The 27,221-nt window shown below is 43.1% G+C and overlaps 1 protein-coding gene and 1 long non-coding RNA gene across 3 annotated transcripts; one reads left to right on the top strand and one right to left on the bottom strand.

The window, feature by feature from the left end:
* Positions 1-2,521: 2,521 nt before the first annotated feature.
* Positions 2,522-18,132, bottom strand: LOC115191020 (zinc finger and SCAN domain-containing protein 21-like). 2 transcript variants are annotated; one of them, XM_029749024.1, is made up of 6 exons: positions 17,483-18,125; positions 10,186-10,316; positions 9,837-10,004; positions 4,437-4,601; positions 4,154-4,265; positions 2,522-3,953 (listed from the first exon to the last, which is right to left on the bottom strand). In XM_029749024.1, exons 1-6 carry the CDS (start codon positions 17,763-17,765, stop codon positions 2,893-2,895), a joined length of 1,920 nt encoding a protein of 639 aa, XP_029604884.1. In that variant the 5' UTR covers positions 17,766-18,125; the 3' UTR covers positions 2,522-2,892. The 2 variants fall into 2 exon arrangements, with proteins under 2 accessions (XP_029604884.1, XP_029604890.1); XM_029749030.1 differs by lacking the exons at positions 2,522-3,953; positions 4,154-4,265 and having other exon boundaries at positions 4,459-4,601; positions 8,908-10,004; positions 17,483-18,132.
* LOC115191399 (uncharacterized) lies at positions 17,757-26,915 on the top strand. The gene is made up of 2 exons (XR_003877657.1): positions 17,757-17,845; positions 26,700-26,915. It is a non-coding gene; the product is annotated as an uncharacterized LOC115191399 (long non-coding RNA).
* The last annotated feature ends 306 nt before the right edge of the window (positions 26,916-27,221 follow it).

The following is a 27,221-nucleotide window of genomic DNA, read 5'->3' on the forward strand; positions in this document are numbered from 1 at the left end:
GGTCAGAACTAGAAGCACAAGCATTTCGTATGTGTATGTGACCAATAGAATTTGAGTTGATCTTTACATATAATCTTTATTCATTTTGATCTAAAAGCCAAAACTGATCCAAGAACAGCACTCCTACTCTGAGACACTTTGTGGATACAGATCCTGACCTAATACCATTCAGACAGTAGTTTACAGTGGGCTCACCTCAGTGAGACTCTGTGTGGTCCTGTGCTGCTCAGCTGGTTCCTTTGTGGGTTCAGGAGGAGGTGTAGTCTGGTTGTCCTCCGTGACCATGGTCCCCCAGGGTTCCCCAGACCCTCCTCCTTCACCAGAAGCACTGGAAGACACAGGTGATAGACATACACTGAGTTTACAAAACATTAAGAACACCTGCTCTTTCCATGACAGACTGACCAGGTGAATCCAGGTGAAAGCTACGATCCCTTATTGATGTCACTTGTTAAATCCACTTCAATCAGTGTAGATGAAGGGGAGGAGACAGGTTAAAGAAGGATTTTCAAGCCTTGAGACATGGATTGTGTATGTGTGCCATTCAGAGTGCGAATGGGCAAGACAAAATACTTAAGTGTCTTTGAACGGTGTATGGTAGTAGGTGCCAGGCACACCGGTTTGTCTCAAGAACTGCAACGCTGCTGGGTTTTTCACACTCAACAGTTTCCTGTCTGTATCAAGAAGTGTCTACAACCCAAAGGACATCCAGCCAACTTGACACAACTGAGGGAAGCATTGGAGTCGACATGGGTCAGTATCCCTGTGGAACGCTTTCAGCACCTTGTAGAGTCCATGCCCCGACAACATGAGGCTGAGGACAAAAGGAGGCGTGCATGAGGACAAAAGGAGGCGTGCAACTCAATATTAGGAAGGTGTTTTAATGTTTGGTATACTCAGAATTACTCAATGCCCAGTGACATGAGCCTACAAGAGAAGCTAAATTACTTCTATGCTCACTTCGAGGCAAGTAACACTGTAACATGCATGAGAGCATCAGCATCAATCTCTATTGCACTCCACACTGCCCTTTCCCACCTGAACAAAAGGGACATCTATGTGAGAATGCTATTCATTGACTACAGCTCAGCGTTCAACACCATAGTGCCCTCAAAGCTCATCACTAAGCTAAGGACCCTGGGACTAAACACCTCCTGCAACTGGATCCTGGACTTCCTGACGGGCCACTCCCAGGTGGTAAGGGTAGGTAACAACACATCCGCCACGCTGTTCCTCAACAAGGGGGCCACTCAGGGGTGCGTGCTCAGTCCCCTCCTGTACTCCCTGTTCACTCATGACTGCACGGCCAGGCACGACTCCAACACCATCATATTAAGTTTGCTGATGACACAACAGTGAGACAGCCTATAGGGAGGAGGTCAGAGACCTGGCCGTGTGGTGCCAGGACAACAACCTCTCCCTCAACGTGATCAAGACAAAGGAGATGGTTGTGGACTACAGGAAAAGGAGGACCGAGCAGGCCCTAATTCTCATCGACGGGCTGTAGTGGAGCAGGTTGAGAGCTTCAAGTTCCTTGGTGTCCACATCACCAACAAACTATCATGGTCCAAACACACCAAGACAGTCGTGAAGAGGGCACGACAAGGCCTATTCCCCCTCAGGAGACTGAAAAGATTTGGCATGGGTCCTCAGATCCTCAAAAAGTTCTACAGCTGCACCATCGAGAGCATCCTGACTGGTTGCATCACTGCCTGGTATGGCAACTGCTCGGCCTCCGACCGCAAGGCACTAGTGCGTACGGCCCAGTACATCACCGGGGCCAAGCTACCTGCCATCCAGGACCTCTATACCAGGCGGTGTCAGAGGAAGGCCCTAAAAATTGTCAGACTCCAGCCACCCTAGTCATATACTTTTCTACACTGCTGATACTGTTTATTACCTATGCATAATCCCTTTAACTCTACCTATATGTACATATTACCTCGACTAACCGGTGCCCACGCACATTGACTCTGTACAGGTACCCCCTGTATAAAGCCTCACTATGGTTATTTTACTGCTGCTCTTTAATGATTTGTTACTTTTATTTCTTATTTATCCATTTTTTACAAAACACTTATTTTTCTTAACTGCATTGTTGGTTAAGGGTTTGTAAGTAAGCATTTCACTGTAAGGACTACACCTGTTGTATTCGGCGCATGTGACAAATAAAAATGTATTTGTACACTCCTTTGGGTACGTACACACAGATAAATACACTTTCAACATGGAGTGTTTACCCATCCCCACTATGTTTGAGTCCTATACTGTAGTTACAGAATGACTTCATTGTTGTTAAACCCATCATGGTGGATAAAAACAAGTCAGCTCTGATAAGTCAAAAGTCATCATCAGACAAACCTGACTAAACTATTTTGATGTGTCCAGTAGGTGTTAATGTGTGGGTATGTGTAGGTATATTTAGTAAGTGTATAATGGTTATGAAGCGCTATCCGTGTATGCAGAATAGGGTGAGATCAGATGTGATGTGTACTAAAGAGTCTCAATGAAAGTCTTAGAATTAAAAGTCCCATTTTATGTTTATTTATGTTAAATACACCATATGAAAACCACACATATCAACTAAATCCGCATAAACTTCATGAACTTTATTAATTTTCTCACTAAAAAGTGTCTTGGGAAAAACATTTAATAGTTGAATGGAAGTAATGAAATAGGCATTTGTGAACATCATATAGCTTACACAGTACAAACACAATCTGAAACAGACTCGTTAGGCTTATATATCACACAATGTCTGAATGCAATATTCTACCAGGAATATTCAACACAGAAATCTGTTACTCTTGTTATTCCAAATGCATCTGTGGCTATTTTCTGCCGACAATGAAAATGTATATTTGTCTTTAATGCAGGATTCGATCTAAAGGTCTAACGAGTGGAAAGGCTACATTCTATGTTATGGTGTTTCTGCTGGTGTATCCTGAGGTAGCTCTTCTCTGAAAACCTCTTCCCGCAGTGCGTACAAGCAAACAACATTTCTTCCGTGTGGACCTTCAGGTGCATCTTCAGCTTGTGCTGGTGGGAGAACCTCTTCTCACACTGGGTACAGCTGTATGGTTTCTCCCCTGTGTGAACCCTCTGGTGCCTTTTCAGGTCACCAGCCTGGGCGAAGCGCATGTGACACTGGGTACAGCTAAAGGGTTTCACCCCTGTGTGGACCCTCTGGTGCCTCTTCAGGCTGGACGAGTGGGAGAAACTGACCTGGCATAGGTGGCAGCTGAATGGTTTCTCCCCTGTGTGAATCCTCTTGTGAATCTCCACCTGTTTGGGGAAATTGAAGGCTTTCCCACAGAACGAACACGGGAATCGCTTCTCTTTGGTTCCACCACCTTTACTGATTCCATCTCTACTACTGTCATTTGTCAATGGGCTTATGTTGCCATTTAGTGTTGAGGCACTGGCATTATCTGAGTTCTGGTTTAACATTAGGAGAGTGTGAGGAGGACGAAGGCCAGGGAGTGTCTGTGTTGTCACAGGGTCCATGTTCCAGTTGATCGATCCAATAGAAGGCAGGCTGAAGGCAGCACCTGTTAGGGGGTTAACCTGAGGCGCCATCAGTCTCTCTGAATCACAACTATTGGAACAGGATGGATCATTGCTAGTAGAGTCTGTGTCTGTTCTCTCCTGCTGCATACTGACACCTCCCCGTCCCCGCAGACCAAATCTACACCTGGTTTCAGCCAGTCTGTTGTCATGGAGACTAAGTTCAGATGTTGTTTTGTGTTCGACTGTCTGTTTCTGGTTGTGGTTAACAGTGTTGTTCCCCAGCCCAGAGGTGAGGACGCTGTCCCATCCACTGACCTCCACTATGTCGCCTCTGGTCCTGGCCTGCTCAGTGATGTTGTCACCTGAGCCTTTGGTTGCACCCGTCTGGGTCTGGGAATCCAAGATGGCCGCCCAGTCTCCTCTGTTAGCCTCCAGCCAACCGCCTGCAGGAAGAAGTTAGAAAGTAGACTTCACAAACATGTCAGAAAACTCTACACATACATGTTTTGTTTGAGTTAATTACCTGGTGAAGTAAATATATTATAATTTGTTTTTTGCATTTAAAGAAAATAATAGCCAGGTGCATTACTATTCCCATTGAAGATCTATTACTGTATGTAGGCTATATGTATTTCTCCCTTACCTTGCTCCCCCATCTTTAGTCCAATCAGCTGATCAATGCTCTCTGGTCCATCTTCTATTGTCTCCTCTTTGACCAGCAGCAGATCAGGCTTCCCTTCCTCCATGTCTACTGACTGTAAGAGATACAGAGTGAGAGGATGTTGGATCAAGACATCTGATATGAGCACCCAGCTATGGAGCATCTTCTGATTGGGCAATGAGGGATTGCTATGAGTACTATGTAAACATGTTTGTTGATTTCATTACTTGACACTCTTTAATGGTTTGATAATTCAAAGGCTCACCTCAGTGATACTGTGTGTAGTCCTGTGCTGCTCAGCTGGTTCCTCTGTGTGTTCAGGAGGAGGTGTTGTCTGGTTGTCCTCCATGACCATGGTCCCCTCAGGGTTCCCCAGACCCTCCTCACACCCCTCCTCCTTCACCAGCAGCACCTCTTGACCCTCCTCCTCCTGGAAGAGACAGGTGATACAGATTACACAGACATACACACCCTCAGGTACGTACACACAGATAATAAACACACTTTCAACATGGAGTGTTTACCCATCCCCACTATGTTTGAGTCCTATACTGTAGTTACAGAATGACTTCATTGTTGTTAAACCTATCATATAGCCTAGCGTCCCTGATCATTAGACAAACCTGACTAAACTATGAGGTGTACAGTAGGTGTTTGTTAGTGTGTAGGTATATTTAGTAAGTAGTATATTGGTTATAAAACGCTGTTGGGTGTATGCAGAATAGGGTGAGATCAGATGTGATGTACACTAAAAGAGTCTCAATGAAAGTCTTAGAATGAAAAGTCCCATTTTGTGTTTATTAAACATAAACAAGCTTTAAATACACCATATGAAAACCACACGTACACACTCAACAAAAAATCTGCATGAACTTGATAAACTACATTAAATCTCATTAAAAGTGTCTTGGGGAAAAAATGAAGGTCAATGGAAGTAATGAATGGAAGTAGTGAACATCATATATCCTACACTACACAGTACAACCACAATATGTAACAGACTTTTTAGGCTTATATTTGCCTCATACACTGAGTGTACAAAACATTAAGAACTCTTTCAATGACACAGACTGACCAAATGAATCCAGGTGAAAGCTATGATCCTTTATTTTTGTCACTTGATAAATCCACTTTATCCCGTGTAGATGAAGGGGAGGAGGCAGGTTAAAGAAGCCTCGAGGCAACTGAGACATGGATTGTGTATGTGTGCCATTCAGAGGGTGAATGGGCAAGACAACAGATTGAAGTGCCTTTGAACGGGGTATGATAGTAGGTGCTCAACCTTTCCCGTGTACATCAGGAATGGTCCACCACCCAAAGGTACACCAGCCAACTTGACACAACTGTGGGAAGGTGTTCGTACTGTTTGGTACACTCAGTGTATATCACAATGTCTGAATGTAATATTCTACTCAGGAATATTCGACAATGAAATATGTTACTCTCCTTATTCCAAATGCATCTGTGGATCTTTTCTGTTGACAATGAAAATGATTGTTTTTCTTTAACCCTTTACACTCCTACCCGGGTTGAAAATGGCAGATTTTGACACTGATAAGCACTTAAAATTGGAACAAAGGGTTTTTAACTGACAGACGTTCTGAACTGGAGCGCCACACGACAAGAAGATGCCCCCGTCTCTCCTGCTAATTGGGCAAATTTATGCTAATTTTTTTATTGTCTGAGGGAGGGGAATGTAAATTGAGGGAAATGCTGAAAATTAAGAGGGCTGTGGTCATGAAATGTTGGCAGCCGGTTAATATCATGCAAAAGCCTGTAGGTCTCACCGTAACTGACCGTTAAGCGGGACTTTGGAACATCTACATAAAAATGTTTAAAAAGTATAATAAATTAATTTAATATACAACCTCACAATAAATCTATTTATTTTAACCAGGCCTAAATAAACATTATGATATGAATAACATTTATTTCAGAAGAACAGAGTATGAGCTGGCCTACTGTGGGCCTGTGCTATCTGGCTATGCTCCATGACATAGGCTGTATTCTTGTTCATTTAGCTGACAATATATGCTTAAGTCCCGTGACATTATTTTATTTCATAGGTAAGAATAATATAATTGAACTCAGCTGAATAAAATAGAAAGGATATCTTTCCCATTACTGAGCGACCGCGCAAATGAAGTGGCTATGTTGAGCGTAAAAGTTAGCATTTGAAACAGGTCCTATATGCTAGTTTGAGCTATTTGGCAACAAATACCTTAGAAAGCAAAACATATATGGGCTGCATGGTGGGACTATAGGATATTGATAATTTGAGAAAGTAGCAACAGCAACAAAACGATTGTGCTCTGTTGCCTCAGGCTGAACAGCTGTTATCTCATCAAGTGATCATATTTTCACCCATCAGACTATTCTCAAATTAATCTTATCTTTACTAACATGTGGAATGTCGTTTTAGAATGGCCCATTATCAAATGGGCAGGAACAACGACAGAGGGAAAAAATGCATTTCATCTGTAGGCCCTCGAATGCAGGCCGCGCGCTTTCCCCACGGGTCCATTTTGTAGGCTACTTCGGTTTTCATAGCGGAGCATGGGCTTAATATGAGCGGCTGGGAAATAAATACGCTCTTATTTCAATCCATGCATCAACCACTGTTTGAGGAGCATGCTCTCGCTGTGTGACAGGTGATATTATGCCGAAACTGTATGCACATGGGCTCCAACCTTGTTCCTGCAGCTACCCAGCGCTTAATTTGGGAAACCAACTGAAATCCGTTCGGGAATAGCGATAGTAACATGTTTTCGCAATGCAACATAGTTCACTAAACTGTTGACAGCCCGTCTGCGCGCTCGAAAAAAGTAATAAAGGAGAACGAGGAGATGGAAACGCGTGGCGGTGAGATATTCTGTATAAATAAAAGGTCATGTGTGACGGAATTAATTATGAAAATATATATTTTTTAAATGCCCTATTACTAAGCTATGCAAAATCAAATACACTATAAATGTAGGCTAACGTCTAAGCCTCACTGCACAATGAACCAACAGCATCGCCTAGGACTCAACATTCTCTCCCCGACTCATGGATATACATGTAGGAGCGTAGCATAAGGTCACCAGTCTATCCATAATACAGTCCACACTCCGAGGCGATTACTCGAATTTGTTTAATTTTGGAGTATAGGCTAACTAGACCAATTATGTACCAACGACATCTTAAATCAGCTTTGTTTTACGTTTTTCTGCCATGCCTAATATGCGGTAGGCTATGTATTGTATAAAGGCACAATCATCATTTTAATTCAGTTTTTTTGAGGGGGGGGGGGTGTAGGCGCATAAACTCTATGGGTGTGGGTGTTTTGATTTAATCATCACCTTGGGAAGTGCTGTCCATTTCGTTGTGTTAGGATTTAAAACAACATCCACAACAACCATGTTTCACACCGCTTCAACCTGCTGTTGAACTTCTTTCTTCAAATTTGATTAGCACAGTGAGGTGAGTTTTAAACGTACTATAGGCGTTCTGTTTTGATGATCAGTGTTTGACGTGATTTTCCATCGCATTTGCATTGCTGTCAGAGTGGTTGAGGGACAATAGAGCCCTAAGTACCAGGTCATTAGGACCTGATGGTCGTTAGCAACTTGGGTACTACCAAAGCATGTCCAGAGAGCATAAAAGGAGATTACCATGACAAGTGGCATTTTACTGCGGTCGTGACTCATGACAGCTGGTGTGGCGGTAATATGGTCACTGCAACAGCCCTAGATACAAGATGACATGGCGTTATACCCTGAGTTGTCTTGAACAGAATGAGCCCGTTTGTTGTATTGTGATTTTTTTTGGGCCGCGGACCACGCATTTGAATTTACTTATGACTCCATTCTATGCGCACCAAAAGTATGATCTGCTTCTCTGTATTGCCTTGTGAAACCTAACACGGTAAGATCTTATTTTATAATTTAGCTTTTAGAATTGATGTTGGCAATAGAGCAAGGTTTCAAATTATGAACACCTGGCCCAGATTGTGATTTATAATGGACCGTTTTTGGATTTCTTAAACAGTAGTAATTGTGTGATGGCAGGGATGCAGGGCTGTGTTCCAAACAAAACCACTACAAGTGTGCTCTAGTTCCTCAACGGCACAGCTAGGAGAGCTAAAAAAAATATTTATATATATAATTTAAAAATCACCTTAAAGTTGAAGACACTTCCTTAAGTCATAAAAGTGCATTGAAATTACTTCATAACTGTGTACACTTTGGAGAGGTGTGTTGTCGCTTGGAAACACTAGTTAGTCCTCTCACTCAAACCCTGGTCATTTTTTTTGTCTTATGTTGCACCAACCCCACATTTTCCAGGAATATTCTTATTTTGTTACTGAAAGTATCCAGAGTATGTTCTGATTTTGTTTTGAACAAATGCGGCAAAGTACAGTACATGTAAAATGTGCATCAAATCAACAGTGTATTGTTTGGATTCATTGTTGTGTCAGGAAAACTGTTGTGTCCCCACCATTAGTCTAATAATTTTCCCATAATCTCCCAACCTTTCCATTTTGATTGCTACCATGGTTATGCAATCCCTAGTTCTTCTGTAAGAAACATTTCAATTTAGCCCTATCCATATAGGCCAATTCTCACAAGTGTAAGGGGTTAAAGTAGGGTTTGATCTAAACATCAGACGCTATCAAGTGGAATGGTTACAGTCTATGTTATAGAGTGGAATGGTTTTTCTGCTGGTGTATCCTGAGGTAGCTCTTCGCCGAGTACCTCTTCTCGCAGTGCGTACAGGCGAACGGCCTCTCTCCCGTGTGGACCTTCAGGTGCATCTTCAGATGGTACTGGCGGGGAAACCTCTTCTCACACTGGGGGCAGCTGTAGGGTCTCTCCCCTGTGTGGACTCTATGATGCCTCTTCAGGTCACCACCCTGGGCGAAGCACATGTGACACTGGGTGCAACTGAAGGGTTTCTCCCCTGTGTGGACCCTCTGGTGGTTCTCCACATTCTGGAGGCAGCTGAAGCTTTTGCTACAGAACATGCAGAGGAACCGTTTCTCTTTACTATTGCCTGATGTTGTTGCCCCTCCCTGAGCCTGGGCTCTTGTCGTGTCATTTGAGTTCGATACCTGATCGAAAAGGCAGCGTCCGTGTGAATTGGAAGGCCCCATCGAAGTGGACACTGGCTTGTAATCTCCGAGTGTGTGTAAAGGGGAGTGGTTTGTGACATTTGGATTAGTCTCTAAACTTTCCCTGTAATCTAAGAGTCCGTCTCCTAGGTGACTATCTGCATTCCATGTGGGAGGAACGTCGCCCTCCACTTTCACAGTCACTTCATCTACAACCATACCCTCCCCTTTCTTATCTAGGAACCCTTCAGAGTACACACTACTATTGTACTGGTTCCAGTCCCCTCTAGACAGATCAGTCTGTGTCTCTAAACCCAAGGATATGTTGCCAGGGTCCATCTCTGTAGTAGAAGAACAAGACAAATCATTGCCAGTCTCTAATGCATCCCGATGGGAAGGAACCGTCCTCGGGCTCGGGTTACGGTAAAGTAAATACTCTGAGCCGGGAGCAGGAAGACAGCCCAGTGGCCCCAGTCTCTCTGGGTCTGATCTGTGGTCAGATCCTGTGTGTAAAAGCCTTTGTGTTACAGTTAAAGTCTCTGTGTCTGTCTCTGACTTGTGTCTGTCTCTGACCTCCGTGATGCTGCGTTGGGTCCTGGGCTGCACTGTGGCGGGGTCCTCCGTGACTACAGGGGGCACTTTAGCCGTTCCAGTCTGAATGACTCTGCTGTTCCGTGGGTCCTCCTCTCCTTCAGACCTCTCCTGCTTGACCCCAGGACCTGCAGCCTCTGCATCTGCCGACTGACACAAGAAGAGAAGAGGTTATTACATGTGCATATTAGTTGAATTAGATAACAAGCTCCCCTATGGCAGATAAATGTGGATATAAATGTCAGCAAGTGAATAGCTGAGGGGAGCCTTTCTGAAATAAACTGGCCACATTTGATGTACTATAATTTTAATGTAATACTATTACACTAACCTCTATCACAATAACGTGTTGGGTTGAGCTTCCACTCCCCTCATCAACAGTGATTGGTTGGTCATCTCTCCATGTATTGTGTCCTGCTGGCTTCACAAAGCTCCTGTGGCCTCCAGTGAGATGTCCTTCACCTGAGAGAGTGATTGGGGAAAAAGAGGTTGTTAGGTTAGCTACTGTCAATGCTGAACGGTATATTGTACCCTACTGACACTGTAAAATTGGCAAGGATGTAAGGTAATACTTCGGATAACTTCTTGATATACAGTACTATTTATAAACTCAGCAAAAAGAGAAACGTCCCTTTTTCAGGACCCTGTCTTTCAAAGATAATTCGTAAAAATCCAAATAACTTCACAGATTTTCATTGTAAAGGGTTAAAACACTGTTTCCCATGCTTGTTCAATGAACCATAAACAATTAATGAACATGCACCTGTGGAACGGTTGTTAAGACACTAACAGCTTACAGATGGTAGGCAATTAAGTTCACAGTTATGAAAACTTAGGACACTAATGAGGCCTTTCTACTGACTCTGAAAAACACCAAAAGAAAGATGCCCAGGGTCCCTGCTCATCTGCGTGAACGTGCCTTAGGCATGCTGCAAGGATACATGAGGACTGCAGATGTGGCCAGGGCAATAAATTGCAATGTCTGTACTGTGAGATGCCTAAGACAGCGCTACAGGGAGACAGGACAGACAGCTGATCGTCCTCGCAGTGGCAGACCACGTGTAACAACACCTCCACAGGATCGGTACATTCGAACATCACACCTGCGGGACAGGTACAGGATGGCAACAACAACTGCCCGAGTTACACCAGGAACGCACAATCCCTCCATCAGTGCTCAGACTGTCCGCAATAGGCTGAGAGAGGCTGGACTGAGGGCTTGTTGGCCTGTTGTAAGGCAGGTCCTCACCAGACATCACCGGCAACAACGTCGCCTATGGGCACAAACCCACCGTCGCTGGACCAGACAGGACTGGCAAAAGGTGCTCTTCACTGACGAGTCACGGTTTTGTCTCACCAGGGGTGATGGTCGGATTTGCGTTTATCGTCAAAGGAATGAGCGTTACACCGAGGCCTGTACTCTGGAGCCGGATCGATTTGGAGGTGGAGGGTCCTTCATGGTCTGGGGCGGTGTGTCACAGCATCATCGGACTGAGCTTGTTGTCATTGCAGGCAATCTCGTTACAGGGAAGACATCCTCCTCCCTCATGTGGTACCCTTCCTGCAGGCTCATCTGACATGACCCTCCAGCATGACAATGCCACCAGCCATACTGCTCATTCTGTGCATGATTTCCTGCAAGACAGGAATGTCAGAGTTCTGCCATGGCCAGCGAAGTGCCCGGATCTCAATCCCATTGAGCACGTCTGGGACCTGTTGGATCGGAGGGTGAGGGCTAGGGCCATTCCCCCCAGAAATGTCCAGGAACTCGCAGGTGCCTTGGTGGAAGAGTGGGGTAACATCTCACAGAAAGAACTGGCAAATCTGGTGCAGTCCTTGAGGAGGAGATGCACTGCAGTACTTAATGCAGCTGGTGGCCACACCAGATACTGACTGTTACTTTTGATTTTGACCCCCCCTTTGTTCAGGGACACATTATTCTATTTCTGTTAGTCACATGTCTGTGGAACTTGTTCAGTTTATGTCTCAGTTGTTGAATCTTGTTATGTTCATACAAATATTTACACATGTTAAGTTTGCTGAAAATAAACGCAGTTGACAGTGAGAGGACGTTTCTTTTTTTGCTGAGTTTAGATCGATATGTTCCATGCATCATTGTTTTAATTGAATAAATAATAAGAAATGCAGTAAGTCATGAATCTGGTTTGAATATGATATTCTGTCTTTGTGCAAGATAGCTAAGTAAATCAGGGGAATTATTGCAAACTATCCAAAAACTGACCAAGACCCAATTCTGGCTAAAGGGCAATTTCACTGCTGCTCTATTTCACTCTATATATTCATTAATATGTTATTTTCATTGCATGTCATAAAAATCGAGAATTGAGCGTTTCTGCATTTCACGGTTAAAACGGGCCATCGACATTTCTTGTTTGTAAGCGAACCACAATATCCAGAATTCATAGCGATTTCAAGGCGTAGTAGAGGTGGATACTCTCCTTGAGAAATATCTAAACGTCAGTGTTTGTAGCCAGCACTTTCAGCCCGAGGATTTCGAAACAGACCTGAAGTCTCAACTGATGGGGTTGCCAGGTGTCACGCCTTCTCCCGCTCCCCCTCACCAATCCAAGCACCATCATTACGCACACCTGGACGTCATCATCATCTTGATTACTCTGCATTTATTTAGCCCTCTGCAGCCTAAGTCTTCAGGCTGTAGTGGTTTTGTTCAGTACGCTTCTCCTGTTTTGTTCATTAAACTCATCTTCTGCTTCCAAGCTCATAAGTTACACTGGGTCATCGAACGTTGAAAAGTGACGCAGTTCCATCGATTTCTCACTTCAGAGGAAGGCATCCGATCAGTGCAGCAGAAAAGAAGTCGAGCTGAGATAGCTAAGTTAACCCTACCTTCATGTACATATCACCTCAATAATTTTATGTTTACATACTGCATACTGGGGCGGCAGCGTAGTCTAGTAGTTAGAGCGTTGGACTAGTAACTGAAAGGTTGCAAGATCAAATCCCCGAGCTGACAAGGTACAAATCTGTCGTTCTGCCCCTGAGCAAGGCAGTTAACCCACTGTTCCTAGGCATCGTTGAAAATAAGAATTTGTTCTTAACTGACTTGCCTGGTAAAAAAAAAAATATATAAAAAAATATATTCTATTCTACTGTATTTTAGTCAATGCCACTGACATTGCTTGCCCTAATATTTCTTAATTCCATTCTTTTAGATGTGTGTATTGTTAGATACTACTGCACTGTTGGAGCTAGGAACACAAGCCTTTCACTACAACCGCAATAACATCTGCTAAATATGTGTAGATGACCAATAAAACATTTGATATGAACTCTTTCACAGAGAAGTCTACACCTGTTCGGCACGTGTGACAAATAAAATACTTGATTTAGGTCACTAGCAAGTGAACTACATGTGTTTAAGTAAACCAAAATCTAGCTAACTTGCATAAATCGCTGGCTTGACATTCCAAAGCAAGTCAATGTAATTAGCCAGCTGGCAATGTGATTTGTAAACAGCTTGATTCTATGTTTAGAGGTGTAATGTGTATAAAGTGACTAACAAAACAGTGTACTGTACTCCCCTTATATGGTTACACACAGGGCTGTGGCAGTCATGACATTTTCTCAGCCGTTGTCATGCATAAGACTGCCGGTCTCACGTTTGGGGGAATTAAACGATGCACTTAGCTGTTCTACGAGTGGTCTGAGGCAGTCGGTAAATAACAAGCGTTTAAGTTCAGCTTTAACAAATGGTTTTGGGATACAGCTCTGAGATAAAGATGCTTCTACAAAGGTTCAAACAATTACCTTAAGGTTAAGAAGCTTTTGGGAAACTGGGCCCAGGGGTATTCAACTCTTACCCTACTGGGGCCTGCTGGTTTTAATTTTCTACCTGATAATTAACTGCACCCATCTGGGCTGGGTTTCCCAAAACCATCATAGCACTGAGGTCATCTTAATTCCATTAACTAAATGGACAAAAGATTCTTAGTGCTACAATACTTGTGAAAGCCAGCCCTGGTGTTCCAGGTCTAAATCAGTCCCTGAGCAGAGGGGAACAATGAAAACGCAGTGGAACTGGCTTAGAGGTCCATAGTTAAGTTTGAGGGCACTAGACTGTCTACAAGTCATTGACTGAGTGTAACAAAACACCGACCAGTGTACTGTGCCCTTTTTGTTTACAGATGAACATGGTTTCTGAGTTATTCACAATTTTTTATGAACAAATAAGGTTTTATATGTAAGATGGTTAAAGAGAAATGATTGATTATTATTTGTGCCCTGGTCCTACAAGCCGGGTTGTGACAAACTCACACTCATTCTTATGTTTAATAAATGTATCATATAGTGTGTGTGTGGCAGGCTTACAATGATGGCAACAAAACATTTGAGAGTGCGCTGACCTTGGTGCTAGATGGGGTACGCAGCTAGAGGTTGACTGTTTGAAGGGGTACGGGACTGGTCTAGGGGGGAAAAAAGTGACTCCAGCTCTGAGGACTCGAGTTGCCCATGCCCGATCTAGGAGGTTCTGAAGAGCCTGCCTTCGAGAGTGGGAACACAATTGGACAAGGAAGTAGGGCTCCTATCACGCTGTAGTTTTTACAAGGCCAGGGAAATTGAGTAAACCTAGATATCCTGCAATGTCCTGGCAGATAAGAACACAGTTGAGACAAGTCCAATGCAGGGCTCGACATTCAGGGCTGCCCGTTGGCCCGACAACATCTGCTGAGCTCACCGGGCCAGTTAATCATGCTTTCATATGGCCTGCTTGGGCCAGTACATTTTCAAATACCAAAACAGAAAGTCATTTATATTTAATCCTTTACATTCTTCCCGGCGTCTGACGTTTCACAGTTATCAACCAGCATTCGGTTTCCAAGCTGAGGCAAGAATGTCAAGACTTTCCCCCTCGGTGAGCCCCGCCTGGTACTCACGCTAAACCCGTCTCAGCGGAGCCAAGGTTGAACATCGGCGCGCGCATTTCACAATCACAGAATAAAAATCCTCCATCAGACATCCTACACAGGGATGCCATTATTAGCAAAGGTTTACGTAGGTGTAACAGTGTAGGTTCTGTCCCTCTCTTCGCCCCAACCCGGGCTCGAACCAGGGACCCTTGCACACATCAACATCTGACACCCCACGAAGCATCGTTACCCATCGCGCCACAAAAGCCGCGGCCCTTGCAACGCAAGGGGAAACCCTACTTCAAGTCTCAGAGCGAGTGACGTCACTGATTGAAATGCTATTAGCGCGCACCACCGCTAACATCGGTTACATAGGCCAAGGCATACACTATGTAGCTGCTTGCTTGTTAAGACCAATTATTTACGCGTCACTTGTTGGTTAACAAAATAAAACGGAATATCGTACTAAATGCTATTCTGTAGTCTATATAATTGTTTAACAACCAGCTTAATTCCCAGCTTAATTACCAAAGCTGTTAATGAGCTGTCATTTATTTATCAGCGGAATATCAACTGCTGGGTGGCAAGAGGACACAACTCTTCATACAGCTGGGCTTGAAGGTCGAGGGTTCGAGACCTGCTCCCTGCTGTTTCATTACATTGGTGTCAGAAGTGGGATTCGTTACAATATAAACATTAACGACGGGAAGCATTTTCCAAACAATCAGTGTAAATATCAGATTGTATGGTTGACTATAATAGGTTAAAACCTGTTATGGCTAGGGGGCAGTATTTTCACGGCCGGATAAAAAACGTACCCGATTTAATCTGATTATTACTCCTGCCCAGAAACTAGAATATGCATATAATTATTGGCTTTGGATAGAAAACACCCTAAAGTTTCTAAAACTGTTTGAATGGTGTCTGTGAGTATAACAGAACTCATATGGCAGGCAAAAACCTGAGAAGATTCCAAACAGGATGTACCCTCTCTGACCATTCCTTGAGCTTCTTGGCTCTGTTTAAAGAAAATTTAGGATCTTTGCTGTAACGTGACACTTCCTACGGCTCCCATAGGCTCTCAGAATCCGGGAAAAAGCTGAATGATGTAATTCCAGGCGCTGGCTGAAAAACTTTAGCGCGTTTGGATGGTGGTCGATCAGAGGGCAATCAGACTGAAGCTCGTGCACGAGGGGATCCCATGGTTTTACTTTCGCTCTCTTTGTACTAAAAAACGATTTCCCGGTCGGAATATTATCGCTTTTTTACGAGAAAAATGGCATAAAAATTGATTTTAAACAGCGGTTGACATGCTTCGAAGTACGGTAATGGAATATTTAGACATTTTTTGTCACGAAATGCGTCGTGCTCGTCACCCTTCTTTACCATTCGGATAGTGTCTTGAACGCACGAACAAAACGCCGCTGTTTGGATATAACTATGGATTATTTGGGACCAAACCAACATTTGTTATTGAAGTAGAAGTCCTGGGAGTGCATTCTGACGAAGAACAGCAAAGGTAATAACATTTTTCTTATAGTAAATCTGACTTTGGTGAGTGCTAAACTTGGTGGGTGTCCAAATAGCTAGCCGTGATGGCTGGGCTATCTACTGAGAATATTGCAAAATGTGCTTTCACCAAAAAGCTATTTTAAAACCGGACATAGCGAGTGCATAGAGGAGTTCTGTATCTATAATTCTTAAAATAATTGTTATGTTTTTTGTGAACGTTTATCGTGAGTAATTTAGTAAATTCACCGGAAGTTTGCGGGGGTATGCTAGTTCTGAACGTCACATGCTAATGTAAAAAGCTGGTTTTTGATATAAATATGAACTTGATTGAACAAAACATGCATGTATTGTATTGTATAACATAATGTCCTAGGATTGTCATCTGATGAAGATCATCAAAGGTTAGTGCTGCATTTAGCTGTGGTTTGGATTTATGTGACATTATATGCTAGCTTGAAAAATGGGTGTCTGATTATTTCTGGCTGGGTACTCTGCTGACATAATCTAATGTTTTGCTTTCGTTGTAAAGTCTTTTTGAAATCGGACAGTGTGGTTAGATAAAGGAGAGTCTTGTATTTAAAATGGTGTAAAATAGTCATGTTTGAAAAATGGAAGTTTTTGTATTTTTGAGGAATTTGTCATTCGCGCCACGCCCATCATTGGCTATTGGAGCAGGTGTTCCGCTAGCGGAACGTCTAGATGTAAGAGGTTTTAAGGTACTTGCGCAGACTGCAAATGAAACATGAAATCAGCCATGATTGAAATTCTGCGTGTACAACTTTCTTTCCTGTAATATTGGCTAGGAACAGTCCTTTTCTCATTTGGGCCAGTAGTTTTCACATGGTACTGGCACATTTACCTGAATGTCAAGCCCTGCAACGGCTCTATTGAACAAGGACAATCATATCTACTCCTGATCGTGCAATTAGCTAAACACAATTGGGCCACAATAATCGCTACAAAACATGACTCCATTCGTTTTTAGATCAGACAGCAGGCTCAATCAACGGATAGCGTCATCAGTGTAACTCTCCGGCACTAAAATGTAAAAATACCGCTATAGTGCATAATTGTCTGAAACACCTCATCGCTCAGAATTATGTTGGTAGAGTGGTTTAAACACCCCACATAGTCTGGTGGTGACGTGTCCCTTTAACCATAAGTTTAATACATTTAAAGTCACATGCTCAGAGAGGAACCGGGCGACGGACCTCCTGCAAAATGTACCTCTTGCCATTCCTCTGTATCTGTCGAGGATCTTGACACTTCTGGGACGAATGGTGAGGACGCGCTCTCGCATTGTCCTCTCTGCGCGCTCCCGTGACACTTTCAGTTCCAGTAGCTGAAGTTTCCTTCGCAATGTCCTGTTTTCTTTCTGGCTTTGAGTTATTTCCAAACGAAACACTGCATAGTCGTCGTCTACGAGTTTACAGATATCTGTCACTGCTGCATTCGCTAGCGCCTCCATGATGGAGGCTATTTGCGTGTGAAAAACCATACAGTCAGCCATTGTTAGCAGCTAGCTAGCGTTACCTGGATAACATCAACCAAGTCCGGTCACCAACGCGAATTAAAGACTACCTGGGACAGGTATGTGATGCTGTGCAGTTAAATGAGTAATTTTTGTTCCATGGCGTAAATAAATGTCTGAATAACAACAATAAAAACGCTAACTTGGAAATGATTATTGGGCAGTTCACTTCCGTTTACCACTACTTCTTCAAAAGTATATTGGCAGATCACCATCAACTGAAAAGGTACATACACCGCCACCTACTGTACTGGAGTGTGAGCTCGGTCACGGCCTCCACAAAGAGCAGGTTTTCCCAAACCCCTTCCTGGGGTCCCCCCTGGGTGCACTTTTTTTCTTCTTTTTTTGGCCATAGAACATCACAGCTGATTCAAATAGTCAAAGCATGATGAGTTGGTTATTTGAATCAGTTTTGTGGGGGCAGGATTTAGTTTGGGGAAACCCTGCCATAGAGCAGTAGCGGTGCATATGTAAAAAAATTATCACTGGGGAAGCCTAGTCCCAACCCCTCTCCAAAAGCCATATTACAACCGGTGTTGTGATAATCGCGTTGTTTGCTCTATAACCTGTTAATTCATATGCCTTGCAGCCGTGATATATTATAGGACTAAAGGCAGAGACAATAAGACACCGTGGCAGAATAAATTCAACCATACCTTTGTTTTATCACAAAACCCCATAGCAACCTCTGTCCAGTGCAGTCCACAATGCATACTGCATGGACAGTAACAGAGTTACATGACCTACAGCATGGTTAAGCCAGTTAATGTTAACGACATTTTCGGACCACTAAACTACTATTGATTTAGAACCACGGAGAGTTACCGCAAGTCGCAAAGAAAACTGGAGCTGCCTCCACTATTCCAGCAACATTTCAACATCATCAAATCACCTATGCTTAGTCTAATACAGTGACATCTAAAAGATAAAAACAGTTGTCCAATCAACGTAAGCTAAATATGATGTGGCTGTCAATGCTTCTGACTTCTGTGTTCGTGCAAGTAGAAAAACATGTTGACTCGCCCTACTTGTAGAGAAACACCAATGCCATCCTCCTCTCTTTCATGTTGATGAAACGCTCTATCACTCTGTCATACAGTACACGCTTTTATGTTTTGTTGTCCTAGACTACCTGGCTAAAATGCTTGCTCGCTAGCCGAACTTCCATTCATGGGCAACATTAGCTAGTTAACGTTAGCCTTCTAGGCCTACATCTAGCTACATATGGAACTTCCATCCAATCAGGCAAGGGGCAAACAACATTGGATCAGAATCGCCATTATTATCAATGGCCAGTATGGAGAACTATGTAAAACCACAAGTCCAAATCCCTATCTCCATCCTTGGCTAATTTAGGAAAGGGACAATTTTAGCTATCTGGCTAGCTAGCCACCGGAGCACAGCAACACAACGAGATGCAACAATTCAAGTTTTTCTGTCGATGACATATGCTTTCAATGGGATTTGATAGGAGTGATGCCAAAATCCAACCTAGCTTCCCTTGACACTTTTTTTTTTTTTTTTTTGGCGCACCAGGAACATACATAGTTGAGCTCGCTCAGTTTAGCTCAACACTGATTGGCACAGGGAGGCAAGATGCTCGCTGGCTTACCTTGCTTTCAATGCTATGGGCGGCAACAATGTCATACTCGTTTGGACCAGACAACATCAGATAGATGGCCTACGCAGAGAGAGACAGAGGGGCGCTGTTTCGCTCGCTCGGATGCTTTCTCCTGTGAGATATATTCAGCCTCTTGCGAAGTCAAGGAAAATTACGAAACACAGAGACAAAATATATTTCATTTTTTGGGGAAGCCAGGCTTCCCTTGGCATCTATGAAAACACGCCACTGCCATAGAGGACCATAGTATGAGTCATACCCATAAAACCTTGCAGTCAAACAAGGAAATGGTTCCAATCGTTTTTCCACCATTCATTTTTCCCTTAGAGGATTTTAGAAACACTTAAAATATGGTCTGTGTTTCATGCAGGTTTACCCTGGCGTGACATTTTGATAACTTTGTAAATCTCTCTAGGACAAGGTGACTTATCAATATCTGCCTGTATTTACCCCCCCCCCCCCCCCCCCCCCCCCCCCCCCCCAAAAATGAAATGCTAATTAACTGCTAATGCGCCTATCATAAAGAACTACAAATGCCATGATGATCTGGACGAGACTGCCGAATCGAGGTGAAGAATCTATGGATTAACTATCTAATGTTAGCTAAATGTAGTAATGAATAAATTGGAAACATTTCTTTTAAATAGAAAATTCTGTGAACTGTCTTGAGTAGGTTTTAAATGGACACAATACATGTTAGAAAAAGTGTCAGCTAGAGATGATGTGCAGGGATTTACAGTTTTGCATGTCTACTTTGATGCTAATTAGCATTTTTTGAATCAGAGTAAATAGAGTCGAATGTATTGATAAGTCACCTTGTTCGAGAGAGATTTACATGGTTATCAAAACGTCACGGCCGAGTAGGCCTACACGAAACACAGTATTGTCAGTGTTTCTAAAGTCACCTATGGGGGGGAAAAAATATAGTGGAAAAACGTTTGGAACCATTTCCCTGTTTGACCACTAGGTTATGACACCTCCGTTGTGGGTCTCTATACTAAAATATTCTCTTAACCCAGAATTTCAAATAAAATAAAATAATTCCCTACAAACCTAATTCCAGTACCATGTTTCCCTATCAATTTCAAAATAAGAATTCAATCCCATATGCCCTAATCTCATCCCTTCTGTTCCCATTTCATTATAGTACTTTCTTTCACCCCATTGCCTCTGCCAGCAATCTAACCCATTTTTCTTCATCATTGACCATGTTTACATGCACACCAATATCCTGTTTTTATTTGGGATATTCAAGTATTCTGCTTTTGCGTTGACCCAAATAAACATCATATCCCGTTTATAATAACCCGAAAAGACTTGCAGCTTCTCTTCAGTGAAATTTTAAACATGAACAAAAGTCCACCTGTACTTGATATTCCAGACTGACTGATCGCTTCAAACTGGGTCAGACTGTATGACTTGTTTATGAGGGTAATTAACCACTTACCCCTCATTAACCCTTTGTTAACTTGTCATTTGAAACAGGCTTGTACAGTCGTGCCCAAAAGTTTTGAGAGTGACACAAATATTAATTCAAATTAAGTCTGCTCCTCAGTTTGTATGATGGCAATTTGCATATACTCCAGAATGTTATGAAGAGTGATCAGATGAATTGCAATTAATTGCAAAGTCCCTCTTTGCCATGTAAATGAACTGAATCCCCCCAAAACATTTCCACTGCATTTCAGCCCTGCCACAATAGGACCAGCTGACATCATGTCAGTGATTCTCTCGTTAACACAGGTGTGAGTGTTGACGAGGACATGGCTAGAGATCACTCTGTCATGCTGATTGAGTTAGAATAACAGACTGGAAGCTTCAAAAGGAGGGTGGTGCTTGGAATCATTGTTCTTCCTCTGTCAGCCATGGTTACCTGCAAGAAAACATGTGCCGTCATAATTTCTTTGCACAAAAAGGGCTTCACAGGCAAGGATATTGCTGCCAGTAAGATTGCACCTAAATCAACCATTTATCGGATCATCAAGAACTTCAAGGAGAGCGGTTCAATTGTTGTGAAGAAGGCTTCAGGGTGCCCAAGAAAGTCCAGCAAGCGCCAGGACCGTCTCCTAAAGTTGATTCAGCTGCGGGATCGGGGCACCACCAGTACAGAGCTTGCTCAGGAATGGCAGCAGGCAGGTGTGAGTGCATCTGCACGCACAGTGAGGCAAAGGCTTTTGGAGGATGGCCTGGTGTCAAGAAGGGCAGCAAAGAAGCCACTTCTCTCCAGGAAAAACATCAGGGACAGACTGATATTCTGCAAAAGGTACAGGGATTGGACTGCTGAGGACTGGGGTAAAGTCATTTTCTCTGACGAATCCTCTTTCCTATTGTTTGGGGAATCCGGAAAAAAGCTTGTCCGGAGAAGACAAGGTGAGCGCTACCATCAGTCCTGTGTCATGCCAACAGTAAAGCATCCTGAGACCATTCATGTGTGGGGTTGCTTCTTAGCCAATGGAGTGGGCTCACTCACAATTTTGCCTAAGAACACAGCCATGAATAAAGAATGGTACCAACACATCCTCCGAGAGCAACTTCTCCCAACCATCCAGGAACAGTTTGGTGACGAACAATGCCTTTTCCAGCATGATGGAGCACCTTGCCATAAGGCAAAAGTGATAAGTGGCTTGGGGAACAAAACATCGATATTTTGGGTCCATGGCCAGGAAACTCCCCAGACCTTAATCCCATTGAGAACTTGTGGTCAATCCTCAAGAGGCGGGTGGACAAACAAAAACCCACAAATTCTGACAAACTCCAAGCATTGATTATGCAAGAATGGGCTGCCATCAGTCAGGATGTGGCCCAGAAGTTAATTGACAGCATGCCAGGGCGGATTGCAGATGTCTTGAAAAAGAAGGGTCAGCACTACAAATATTGACTCTTTGCTTCAATTTCATGTAATTGTCAATAAAAGCCTTTGACACTTATGAAATGCTTGTAATTATACTTCAGTATTCCATAGTAACATCTGACAAAAATATCTAAAGACACTGAAGCAGAAAACTTTGTGGAAATTAATATTTGTCATTCTCAAAACTTTTGGCGACTGTATACAGTTTGTTTTTTAGAGGGACAGTAAACCTAGGCTAGAACAAGGACAGTTGAATATTTACCTTACTGAGGGGATTTACACTGAACAAAAATATAAACTCAACATGTAAAGTGTTGGTCCCATGTTCCATGAGCGGAAGTAAAAAATCCCCGAAATGTTCCATACGCACAAATTTGTTTACATCCCTGTTAGTGAGCATTTCTCCTTTGCCAAGCTAATCCATCCACCTGACAGGTGTGGCATATCAAGAAGCACAGGTGCACCTTGTGTTGGGGACAATAAAAGGACACAAAAATGTGCAGTTTCGTCACACAACACAATGCCACAGTTGTCTCAAGTTGAGGGAGCGTGCTATGCCAGCACACCAAACAACAAGTCTGTATCATGTGAGAATGTGAGCGTACCCAGATGCTCAAACGATGGACATAGTAATCCACAAAAAACCTCTTACCCCAATACACTTCACATGACAACTATAATACATCTCTAGCCACACTGCTACGATTTCTCCCCATTGTGAACACTCCTATGTCTGTTAAGGTTACTCAGGAAGGAGAAGCTCTTGTAACATAGTTTGAACTTGAAGGGCCTCTCCTTGGTGTGAATGGTCTGGTGCTTCTTCACATAGTTCGCCTCAGCGAAGCGCTTCCCACACGTGGGGCAGGCGTACGGCTTGTCGGCGTCCGTCCTAATGCTCGGCCTCCCAATGACACCAGAGGAGGTAGAAGCAGGAGTCACCCTCAGGTGGTTAGTCTTTGAGCTCTAGTCATTGTTTGGGTGTTGTTGGGATTGTTATAGGCTAGGTACCTCTTGTGGTGAACACCCATCCTGACCCTGTATTTATTGGTGGGGTAACCCTGAGGTAAGGAGAAGACAGACTTCCTGAGACTACCACCAGGGGGGTCTCCCACCACTCTCTGTGAAGGCTGAAGCCCAGGGTGACCTGCTCTGTTCATCATGGATACTGTGGTATTTGTATCATAGGAACAGGACGGTCTATCAGGCACTGCTCCATCCCTGCACTGAGAAGAGAAGGGTGTCATGACGTTGCCCTCTGAGAACAGGGAGCACAGTTGACCCCCTCCCCCTTTCACCATCCCCCTACCTACCTCTCCCTACCCAGGCCCTGTCAAGGCGGTCGTAAAATTCTAAAGGAGAATGTCCTGCCGCAGGGCCCAGTTGAGACACATAGGGGTTTCATAGAGAGACTAAGGACATTCTTCCAACTCACAGAATTGGGGAACCGAATGACATTTATGTTCTGGAGAAGGTATAAAAGATCGGTGAAGAATCCAGCTACGAACTGGTCCGCTTGGTACAATTTTGTGATACTCAGAAGAGACAATATAGCCATATTACCATAAAACTGTTTATATAATAGCCTCAGCTATGGGACTTGCATCTAAATGGTTGTATAAAATGTATTAAAAAGGATAAAGCTATTTGTAACACGTTGAGATGCTATGTACTGATGTTAATGTGATAGAATGTATTTCTGTTCAAAGCTTAAATCAGTCATCGGCACGCCCCCAGGGACACAGACAGGACCAGGCGTCATGAGACAGCCTTTTTCTGTCATTCCGAATAAAACCCCCACCGAGGGTTACTTTCTTCAGACCAGCTTACCTCAGAAGAGAGAGCCAAGGTTTGACCATCCAATTCCTCTACTGAAAGTTAACTATACCACATGGTTAAACTTTTAGACTATCGAGACCGACAGAATAATAACAAGTCTTTGATATTAATTAATAGTCTGCAGCTAGAAATTATATCATCGAACGCGAAGACCGACGAAACATCCATTCTATAACGACATTAATGAATGTCGCTTTGAAAGATGCATTCTAACAGAGAGAGAGAGAACAGGACAAAAACTCTCCAACAAGGATCCCGACGACACACTGAGCGTAAATATATATTGATTGCAATTGTTCCCGAATGAGTGAGCGTTCATGTGCAAAGGATTAGCATATTGTTAATATTTAATTGTCAATTGTTAATATTTATCAACTCTGTAGTGTCTTCTCAGCTGCCCTTTATGACCCTTTGTTTAACAGGCCGCCATGCCTGTTTAGCCCACTAGGGCACATTCCTCTACCATTTCTTTGTAACGATAACTACTGTTTGTATGCTTTCTGTGAGTTACTTAGCTTAGTAAATAAATGATTTTAAGACAATTGATGTATGGATGACTTTAGTAAAGGCTGGATTCGTGCAGATACAACAATTTACGACGTTTGGAATGAGACTGGACGCGAGGTAAAATACACCATTTACACCAGAAGATAATCGGCCTATAATATAATATATAATGCTATAATATAGGAAAGTTATATTAGGAAAATTATAACTTTGTAATCTGAATATTTTCCTTGGTGCCCAGATCTCCTAGTTAATTACAATTAAACGATTAATCAGTTTAATCGCGTAATAATAATTACAGGGAGTTATTTGATAAACATGTCTTCAAGTTAATGGTGCTCAAAGACACGACAAGGGTCTGGGCTGCAGACTGGATCCCTGACTGGAGCCTCTGTCTCTCTGATGACCACCAGGATTGAGGCTGTTCAGTCCACCTGTCCACTGGTTGTGTCCTGTGTGGTGGTGGAGACTGTTAGTGGTGGTTCGGTCCCGATTCAGGAAAGAAGATTGAAAGCTTCTGTTTCATGGTTTGTGACTAGCTGCTTCAGAGGTCAAGTCTCTCCCATCAGCAACACTGGATATCAGCAGGTCCTCATGGACTGCAGACTGCAAACAAATTCTACAGAAGAGCATATAAAGTTTTATACAACATTCTTTGCTGTACACAATATTATAAAATGTCAACCAAAGTCAAGCCCATCTCTAACACTGTGATTCAGGTACTTAACAATTTGTAGCCATTGGAGCTTACATTTTTTTCTCCATATGCGTTGATGCAAGAATTAAGTATAATGTTTTGGTGTGACTGATAAGGGAAACTCAGTCCCTGCAATGATACAAAAATAACCAAGTCAGTACAGAGTCAATTTTGTATTTAAAATGGTAATACACTCACATAACGTGAAGTACAGCATGTTATTGCACAAAACAATACCTTTTTCTGTAAATCTGGTACCTTCGCTTTGATACAATTAATTTTAGAATACTTTGGAAAAGGTTCAACATTACATTAAACACCTTCACTACTACATGTCAAATAAACCTGAATTAAGGCACCATCATCTCATTATAAAACACCAGCATCAAACAGGACAAGGTTGTCACTTTTCATTAGTGAATAAGTTTTACAGACACCATCACCATATCATCTACTCTGCCACCTCATAATCATTCTTTCCTCAGTTCACCTCATCCAGTTCCCTACTACATCCTAAACCAACATAACTAACTACAAACTAACTAATACTACATGTCACTATACTCTATACATGGGCTGTGTGCATTTTCTTCTGGTGTATCCTGAGGTAGCTCCTCATTGAGAACCACTTCCCGCAGTGTGTACAGACGAACGGTCTTTCTCCCATGTGGAACTTCAGGTGCATCTTCAGCTGGTGCTGGTGGGAGAACCTTTTCTCACACTGGGGAAGCTGTAGGTTTCTCCCGTGTGGACCCTCTGGTGCCTCTTCAGGTTGGACGAGTGGGAGAAACTGTCCCGGCACATTTGGCAACCGAATGATTTCTCCCCCGTGTGCATCCTCTGGTGGATCTCCAACTGTTTGGGGAAACTGAAGGCTTTCCCACAGAATGAACACGGGAAGCGCTTCTCTTTGGCGCTGCCACCTTTACTGATTCCGTCTCTACTACTGTCATTTGTCAGTGGTCTTGTGTAGCCATTTAGTGTTGAGGCACTGGCATTGTCTGAGGTCTGGTTTAACAGAGAAGTGTGAGGAGGACGAAGGCCAGGGAATGTGTGTTGTTGCAGTGTCCATGTTCCAGTTGATAGATCCTATAGAAGGCAGGCTGAAGGCAGCACCTGTTAGGGTGTTAACCTGAGGCGCCATCAGTCTCTCTGAATCACAACTATAGGAGCAGGAAGGAGCATCGCTAGCCGAGTCTGTGTCTGTTCTCTCCTGCCGCATACGGACACCTCCCCGTCCCTGCAGACCAAATCTACGCCTCGCCCTGGTCTCAGCCAGTCTGTTGTCATGGAGACTAAGTTTAGTTGTTTTGTGTTCTACCAATTTGTAAGTTGCTCTGGATAAGAGTGTCTGCTAAATGACGTAAATGTAAAATGTCTGTTTCTGGTTGTGGTTTACAGTGTTGTTCCCCAGCCTACAGTTGAGGACGCTGTCCCATCCACTGACCTCCACTATGTCGCCTCTGGTCCTGGTCTGCTCAGTGATGTCATCCCCTGGGCCATTGGCTGCACCAGTCTGGGATTCCAAGTTGGCTGTCCAGTCTCCTCTGTTTGCCTCCAACCAACCACCTGCAGGAAGAGGTTAGAAAACAAACTTTACAAACATGGCAGAAAAAACTACCTATGAAGTTTGAGTCAATTACCTGGTCAAGTTCATACATTATGCAAACATAAGTTGTACTGCTTTCAGAAAAAACAGCCTGGCGCATCACTATTCCCATTGAAGATCTATTACTGTACAGTCATGGCCAAAAGTTTTGAGAATGAAACAAATATTAATTTCCACAAAGTTTGCTGCTTCAGTGTCTTTAGATATTTTTGTCAGATGTTATTATGGAATACTGAAGTATTATTACAAGCATTTCATAAGTGTCAAAGGCTTTTATTGACAATTACATGAAATTGATGCAAAGAGTCAATATT

The sequence above is a fragment of the Salmo trutta genome, chromosome 4 (assembly GCF_901001165.1).
Source record: "Salmo trutta chromosome 4, fSalTru1.1, whole genome shotgun sequence".
Lineage (NCBI taxonomy): Eukaryota > Metazoa > Chordata > Actinopteri > Salmoniformes > Salmonidae > Salmo > Salmo trutta.

Bases quoted from the DNA above. Each gene is read 5' to 3' on its own strand.
- LOC115191020 (XM_029749024.1), bottom strand. From the start codon at position 17,765: ATGGCTGACTGTATGGTTTTTCACACGCAAATAGCCTCCATCATGGAG. The intron at 10,005-10,185 runs GTTAGTGTAATA...TTCTTGTGTCAG, and splicing joins AACACGTTATTGTGATAGAG to TCGGCAGATGCAGAGGCTGC. The intron at 4,266-4,436 runs GTGAGCCTTTGA...TATCTCTTACAG, and splicing joins CTACACACAGTATCACTGAG to TCAGTAGACATGGAGGAAGG.